The 8,684-nt window shown below is 39.1% G+C and overlaps 1 protein-coding gene across 1 annotated transcript; it reads right to left on the bottom strand.

Annotated features, from left to right (window-relative positions):
- Window positions 1-5,857: 5,857 nt before the first annotated feature.
- LOC134442437 (GTPase IMAP family member 4-like) lies at window positions 5,858-7,105 on the bottom strand. Its single transcript, XM_063192607.1, has one exon. It carries the CDS (start codon window positions 7,103-7,105, stop codon window positions 5,858-5,860), a length of 1,248 nt encoding a protein of 415 aa, XP_063048677.1.
- Between the last annotated feature and the right edge of the window lie 1,579 nt (window positions 7,106-8,684).

Raw genomic sequence — 8,684 nt, 5'->3', positions numbered from 1 at the left:
ATTCGCTTTGGCCAATCAGAGGCGGAGGAGAGTAGAGCGCTTGAGGTGGCACAGCCCTTACTTACAGAATCTATGGTGATAGTCTGTAGATCATAGCATAGACATCATATTATAGAATACATATACATATAGTATTCTATATGATGTCTATGGATAATAGGCCCTAAATACTTAGGCCAAAGCCTATCACCCAGGTAGTTGGGCTCATTGCGAGCACTGAGAGGTGAGAGCACTGATGATGGCAACAGCCTGAAACGTCTGCTCTACCCTGCTCTAATAAAAAAAACTCCTTGTGCTTGACCTTTGTGTCTTGTTTAGTGTGCGAACCTGCTCCTACCTTTATATCCTATCACTACCAGAGACGGTCTATGATTAGAATTAAAGAATCTTTGCTACTACTACTATTAGGCCTATTATATTTATTATTATTAATAATAACAATAATAATAATAATAATAATAATAATGAAATAGGCTACTACTACTAGGGATGCACAATGTGAAAAATGTTGGCCGATAGGCCTACCGATATCCAGGCTATTGATAATGCTGTTTAGGCCGATAACCGATATTAACCGATAGGTACCGATGTTTTATATAACTTATATCTTTTTTAAAGATAATATTTAATACAGACTGACAACGATGCAAACTGAATTTTGAATTTCCTCTTTTATTTCCAAAGTTGCCTTTTATTTCCACAGTTTAACTCCCTGTGATAAAATTAGACTGAAAAAAGACAAGAGACAAGAGACAAACTAGAAGACAAACAATGAAAGTCATGGTCAAATCCAATCTTGTGTAACATATCAGAGCCAATAAGATTAAGAACCGTAACCTATATATAAAAAAACATAGGCCCAGTTTTACCCATTGGACTGTGTTGAAAAAATGTCAAACAGCCTATCGGCCGATACCGATGTTAAGGCCGATACATCGTGCATCCCTAACTAATACTAATAATAATGATTTTTATTTTAAGTGCCTTTCACAGTACCCACTGCAGGGGGCATTAAAGGATAAGTTCAGACAATTTCAACATGCAGTTTAAATTGAGATTTTTTTTTTTCNCCTTCAGCCTTTTCCGAGATCCTGGCCATTGTTATGGAGGCAGGTGTTTGTTTACATTTAAAACAAAAAACAAAAACAAAAAAAACATCTTGATTTATTCCCATAACATCCAAAAGGTTATGCAACATCAACAGACCACTAGCAAACAGTGATACCTTTTGGAAAAATATTTGGAGTAGGCCTATGTTAAGAATTTAAAAAGCAGCATCACTGGGCTGACAAGTCAAGGGTAGCGTGGCGTGAGCAATACAACAGCATATTGAAATTGGCAGGACTGGTCCTTTAAAATGGCAAATTCCAATGCAAAGGCAACCACACACAGAGACACATGATAGACAGACAGACAGACAGACAGACACACACACACACACACACACACACACACACACACACAGGCAGTTCTAGGCCAAAATTACCAGGGGGGCACGGTGGGGCCATTATTTATTCAGGGGGGCACATAAATTGGCAAATAGATCATTTTTAATGTTATGGATATATAGGCCCAATATACAAAAATGTATATCATGTCGTGGTCATGGGCTCATTAAACCTGTCTAGAATCGCCCACACACACACACACACACACACACACACACACACACACACACACACACACACACACACACACACAACCATTCTTCTAACAGCTTGACCAGGCTTGGGGCAAGATCATCTGAAAGGGTTCTCCCTCCTCACAATCCATCTGGCTGTAGGCTTTTCAGTTCCTTTTCCAGGAACAAATGAGAAGAGGTAGGTAGGCCAGACTGGAAGGGAAACTTAATGTAGTGTTCTGTCACAGATTCAAGCTAATTACATTACACTTAGATGAGGCTTTTATCCAAAGCAACTTACTGTACAGCTATCTAGATGCAATGTGTAGGATGGTGGTCAGAGTATTGCAACTATGCTGTTCATTGAATCGGTACTATCTACTGCAAAATTTGATCTTTTCATGAATATTTACTAAATATTGAACTAATATTTAATGGAAGGACCAAATAACAGCAAGTTAAAAATGTCTACTTCTGACAATTCAAAATGGCAGACAATGGAGAAGATCCCCCGATTCATGTATGAAAAGTGCAATTTTACCAATCATAATGAATACTTACAAACCCCAACTCCATTGAAGTTGGGACAGTAGGTAAATTGTGAATAATAACAACTGTCATATTCAAAACATCTGATGCGTACATTGGATGGAGAATGGTATAAAGAAAACATATCAGCCATAAAAACTGACCAAAATTATTGTTTTGGGGGGATATTCATGAATATGAAAAAAACCACACATCTCAAAAGAGTTAGGACTAGTGACCATCTCCATGACAGGAAAAAGGAGGACATACTTTAGCCAAAATGTGCCTTTCTTAGATAAAATTTCATGTATTCGAATGCATTTTTGTCCGGCTTTAGCTGTGCCTTACACCGGACAAGGGACAGAAAAGATGGACAGTCCGTCCTAATGACGGACGTCTGGCCTAGTTGGGACGGGGACAATAAAAGGCAGCAAATGTTGAGGTAGACTAAAAGCAAAACGAAGGACAACACTAACAGTTAATTGCATTAACTGATGAGATGATTTTATGTAAAAACAGTATTCATTCCTATCTTGGACATTCAACAGCTTAAATGAGTGTATACCTCATCATGTTTTGCAATGTTTTCCTCTCTGTGGTGCTTACACTGTGACAGGTCTTGACCAAAGGCTGGCCATTTTATCTCCTGCGGGTCCTTATGATGGAGCTAAACTGTTAAAACATACACTAGAAGAGAATGCAATTTGTCCTTACTAAGTGACAATAATCGAAGACCTCCCTTCAAAATAGAATGACTGAGTGTCTTCTTATGCTGTTTAAAAACCACATATATCATTCAGCACCATCTCTAACTCTACAGATGAGTGTGAAGAACTTAACCAATGCACTACACCCCCATGCACCTTGGAGGCTGACTTTTGTAGTGAGCACTAACACAAATTGGATGGTCCATTTTCACTGTAGCACATGTGCAAGACTACATCATTTTCAAAACTAATGACATTTTTTTTTTACTTCTGTAAGCAAAGGAGAGTTTCCCAATTCTTCTGTGTCTATTTCAAGTGAGCTCGATGAATAGGAGAATGTTAAACCCCTCTATCATTTGCACACATGAAGCGCTCATGGTCAAGTTTTCAATAGCTTTAGTTGTTGGAGTGTTAGAGTAAGACTATACATCCAATATATATTTCATGATGTCATGAACCTATACAATGATTTTAATGACAAAAATGTCTCACACACAATCATGGTAAATGAAAGGGTATTCAAAACCGTAATGCAGGCCTAATAACTGGTAATTCCTCTGCATCTTCAATTCTGAGTGACTCAGCCTCTCTGTGATGGTCTTATACCTGGACACTCATATTGTCCCTCAGTACAATTCATTTTGAAATGTTCTTTCTTGTGTTATTTTAGCTTATTTGACTGTTTATTACATTTCACTGATCCCCGTCCCAACTTATTTGAGACGTGTTGCAGTTAACAAATTAGACATGAGTACATGTCCCCCAAAACAATATTTTTTCTCGATTTTAACATTTGATATGTTGTCTTTACACTATTCTCCATTAAATAAAATGATTGAATGTTTTGAAAATGATAGCATTTTAATTGTATTCACTGTTGGGGTTTGTAGAATTTGAAGGTGGTGGTAAGTATTCATGAAAAGGTGACATTTGTGAATAGGAAGCATGGATTCTGGAAACAAACTACTAAAATATTACACACAGTGCACCTTTAAGTACAGGGTATTGGGCAGGGGTGCAGCAAATTTTGGGCCCTATGTGAACTCCAATGGACCCCCAGCCATACATTTTCATGAATAGGACTGTGTGGGCTCTGATTCAGGCACACTTTACCCCACTTAATGACACCTCTGGTGGGTCCCTAGAGCAGTGTGGGGTTAAGTGCCTTGCTTAAGGGCATGTCAGTCATGGAGGTAGGGAGTGGAAGGGTGGGATTGAAACCTGCAGCCCTTTATTCTAAAACCCATCTCCTCAAAGGACAACTGCATGCTAATGCTTGCTGCTGTCGCTGTTATTTGGTTTCAATTGGCTTTACAATGGCCATCTATGGGCATGTCCAAATAGCCTATGTTCTTTAAAAACACCTTAAACATTTGTTTTGGAAAGTATGCATCTCTCTAAGTGGTTAGGGGTGATCTGGCATTCCCGAACAAGTTCGAAGACAAAATATGACTTAGGTCAATTTTTTATTTGGCATTTTGGGAATTAAAGAAAAACATTTATTAACAAAATGCTACATAAAACACGACCGAAGCCATGTTTCACTACAAAAATTGTGAATACCCCTGAACACTTGGTGAGTTGCACAGTCTTGAAAACAAATGTTTAGGGTGTTTTTAGGAACGTATTTGGACATGCCCGTTGACAGCCATTCTAAAGCCTGTTGAGACAAAATCCAAATTAGCCAAATAACAAACACAGTAACATGAAAAAAATGGTGAGGGGGATTCTAAAACATTTTTGCGAACCCAGAAAAGGGGCTTAATGTCGAAAATAGTGAAGTTGTCCTTTAACCATTATGCCATGGCTGCCCCACATTTGCTTAGGATTAGTTGTAATGAATTTATGAGAGTGTTCAAGATTTATAAAATAGTTAATGATTTTATTTCACCGTTCCTATCTCTTCTGCATTCAAATTATTTTCCTACTTTTTGGGTATGCTTTATCGCTTTTCTTTCTCTGGAGGAGAACCCCATGGGTGGCCAACTAGAAAACAAAAAAGCTCCCACACAATGTCCTTATTTGCAAGTTTATTTGCATTATTGCATTATTTGTTTATTTGAAAAATCAACCTTAAATTCAACAACTAGTTAACAAGAAAAATGTACTAGTCCCCTGTTCCAATACTTTTGCTCACCTGAAAAAAAGAGTGGGTTCAAAGAAAGGGTGGGAAGTCCTGAGTTGTTTCACAGACTCACATTATTTTATCAGGAAATAAAAGCAGACACTATGAACTGTCTTATATCCATCTTTTTAGCCTTAAACCCAAAATTCTTTAGTCAACAACAAATAAAAGAAAATATCAGAATGTCGGCCACCTTGAAAAATGGAAGGCCATGTTGTCTTTAATGCTTGTAACTCCAAACGGCCCCATTGAAGTTCCAAATGCTCGGTGTCATTTTAGTATGGAAAAGTTGGGTATTGATACAAAAAGTACTCAAAAAGTATAAAGGTCACAAACACATCCAAAAGGTCTCATGTAAAATACAACATATTTTGAGAAAAACATGGATTTAAAAAAAAAAACATTTTTGAGACTATTTGTGCATCATAAGGTTCAAACATCGATTTGTATGACTTGCAAAGTAAGTTAATGCGAAGTACATATTTAAATAATAATAATAATACCTAATGTGAACACCATTTCATCATTACAAAAAGCTGTCGGACTCAACAATCCCCATCAGCCAATTATATGATATATATTCATATTTCAATACAGGCACAAATTTGGTATTGAAGGTAAATAATAAAAAGCCATCCTAACCTATTCAAGATTTCAACCTTGAACTGATTTTCCCCAAGTATCAATGGTTCAGTTATTTCCCATGTAGCTAACAGATAGAGCCACAAATAAACAAACAACTGGTGAGAATATTCCTCGTAGAAGATCAGGGTAATTATGAATTAAGACTGGAAAGCCAGTGACTATGCACAACTCAACTATTCTGTAGTTGGTGTTCTGTAATCGAATGTCAGAAATACATTCATTCTTCTACTCTTAGAAGAAATAATTAATGATGGCATCCACATTTTTACCCAACACAGTTCGCTCTGCCGCAGCTCTTTTCTTTCCTTCCTCATACCCCTTGCCAAAACCTTTCTCTTCCCCTTCTTTCATTCCTTCCTTCCTACCAGCCTCCCTCCCCTTGGTGTAGCCTTGTTCTTTTGCCTCTATGACTTTTCGGTACATTTCTGTGTTAAACTCTTCCTCCGCCTGCCTCCTGGCTGCCAGTTCAGTCTCCCTCTTCAGAAGATCTTTTTCTGTCTCATGTGTTTTTACAAGATATTGCATTTGTTTTTGCTCATCTTCTTCTCTAGCTTTAGCTTCTTTTTCCATTTGTTCCTCAAATTTCTCTTTCTGTACCCTTAGCTCTTCTTCGGCCTTACGTCTGTCTTCTTCCCCCATTTTCTTCATGGCTTCTTTCATGCTCTCTCTCATGCTGCTCTCCTTGCTCCTAAATTCTTCCTCTCTCCTTTTTGCCTCAACATCCTGTCTTCTTTTCTCCTCCTCCATATCATTCTTCAGTTTCTCAATTTCATTCTCATGCTTGGCCAGTAGTTCCTGTTTTTCCCTCTCAATCTCCTCCTTCTTCTGCAGAAGTATTCTCTCCTGCTCCTGTTTGAGAGCCTCTTCTACTTTCTCAAATATCTCATTGGTGTAACACGTACCGCCATTCACTTCCACCAAGTTGTCTATTTTAATCAGAAGATCATTGACCTGACTCTTATCATTGTTTTTGTTGTTCTCAATGACATGGTATCTCGTTCCGCATGCACGGAGAAGATTATTCACTTCACGTCCTGCATTGTGAGGATCAAATGGTTTTCCCTTGAGAATATCTCCATGAGTAAACAACACAATTGTGTATATTTTAGATCGATCACCAAACATTGTCTGGATCATTTCCACAGCCTTGCTCTCTTCTTTTGTAAACCGTCCTAATTTAATCACCAGGAGGAACACATGGGGCCCAGGAGCTGCCATGCCAATGCACTTCACAATCTCTTTCTGAGTCTCCTCTTTGCCAGTTTCTGTATCAAGCACTCCTGGGGTGTCAATGACAGTTATTCGCCTTCCATTCACAATGCCAGTCTCCTTCTGGCAAACAGTTGTCACTGATCTAAATGAAAATTCATCCTCAAACACGTTTTTCCCCAGAATAGTGTTTCCAGTGGAACTCTTCCCCTGGCCTGTCTTCCCCAGCAGCACAATTCTCAGGCTCTTTGCATCTTCAAGACCTGCCATAGAAAAAGTGTGATATTAATTCATTATATGGTATTAATTTACCATAAACAACACAGAAATAGTATAAGTGTTAGTGAGCTCAGCATTCTGCTCATAAGACTTGCCCTGTTTAGTAAGGATCAATCTTGAGCTACTGTAGCTTGTTCAATTTGAAAGTAGTCCAATGAAGTAGCAAGGAGAAACTCGCACACCACTGATGCCTATGCACAAAGAAATATAATGCATAAGGAATATACCGGTAAAGAAAGTGCTACCCAGTGAAGTTGCACTGATGATGGTCTGAAGCGCAGAGAATGTTTTGCACTTAACTGGGTAGCACTTTCTTTATTTTCCTAATGCATTAAATTTCTTTGTGCATCGGCCTCAGTGGTGTGTGAGTTTCTCGTTACTGCTTCATTGGATTACTTTGTGGAACCTACACACCCTCCCAGCTACAAACCTAAAGGCGCGACGACCCTTTGGAGTAAATGCTTCAATTTGAAAGTAGAATATTTTTATTATCGGGTTCAGAAACTCTGGCAATGCTAATGCTATTGGCATAACATTCACTAAATGTACAAACTTGACATGACATTGTAATATGCCAAAATTGATTTTAGACTGAACCATCCCTGTATTACTGTGTAGACAATGTGGGAGATAGTATTATTTGCAGGGGAATGGCAATCGAGAAAAAAATTAAAACCAAAATTGGCATTAATGGTACAGCAGTTTTTCTTGTGGTTTTCATAATGATAATATTATTCTCCATAATACCTCTCCTGTTCCTCTGCCTCTCTTCAAGCTGACTCAGGTGAAATTTCAGTAGTGAAGCGCTGTACATGCCAAGTGTGTAACAGCCCCGGTTGTCCTGTCTCATCTTTATGACCCTCTCCAGCAGTGGCTTAACCTTCGAGATGTGGTCCACAATGAAATCAGGCCCTTCGGAAGTTCCTGCTCCCTGCTGTGCAACTGTGTCCCCATGTCTAGTCTCTGAAAGCTGCTCAGGGTGATGTGTCACTGCCAGGCAGAAGGCACACACTTCTTCTCCAAAGAAGTGCTCAATTCTCCTCAATACTGACTTGTCTTCGTCTGTACGTTGACCTTCAGCAGTAATGATAAGAAAAGCGTCAACTCCAGGATCAGAGAGATGGAGGCATTGCATTGCTTCCTGCCACAGTTCCTCGTCAGAGGCCTGAGTCTTTTCCAGTGATGGCAGCTGAATCAGAGTGACATGGTGTCCACACACATGACCTTCTCTTTTCACACACGCTGAGCTAACACAAGTTGTTGAGTGTTGGCTTCGTCCCGTCCACTCTCTGTGGTTAAGTATCAAATCTGCTACTGAGGACTTTAATGAAGCATCACTCCCACACAGCACCAGAGTTAGCTTCCCTGAGGACACAGCACCTGACAACACTTTTGTGTCAACAAAAGCAGAAAAAAGAGTTAGCAAGTGTTGCATAACCGGGCAAATAGAGCTGCCGCGACGAGATGCAAGCGACAGAGAATCGTTTCTGTGCAGCAAGAGCGATTGAAGTGACTAGAGTATGTTCGTTAAAACAGTAGGGTCATAATGTGAGGTTCCGTGACCATCCTC

The sequence above is a fragment of the Engraulis encrasicolus genome, unplaced genomic scaffold (genome assembly GCF_034702125.1).
Source record: "Engraulis encrasicolus isolate BLACKSEA-1 unplaced genomic scaffold, IST_EnEncr_1.0 scaffold_161_np1212, whole genome shotgun sequence".
Classification (NCBI taxonomy): Eukaryota; Metazoa; Chordata; class Actinopteri; order Clupeiformes; family Engraulidae; genus Engraulis; species Engraulis encrasicolus.
This window is presented reverse-complemented; position numbering and strand designations above follow the sequence as displayed.

Excerpts from the sequence above, each read along its gene's own strand:
- LOC134442437 (XM_063192607.1), bottom strand. The coding sequence starts at position 7,105 with ATGGCAGGTCTTGAAGATGCAAAGAGCCTGAGAATTGTGCTGCTGGGG.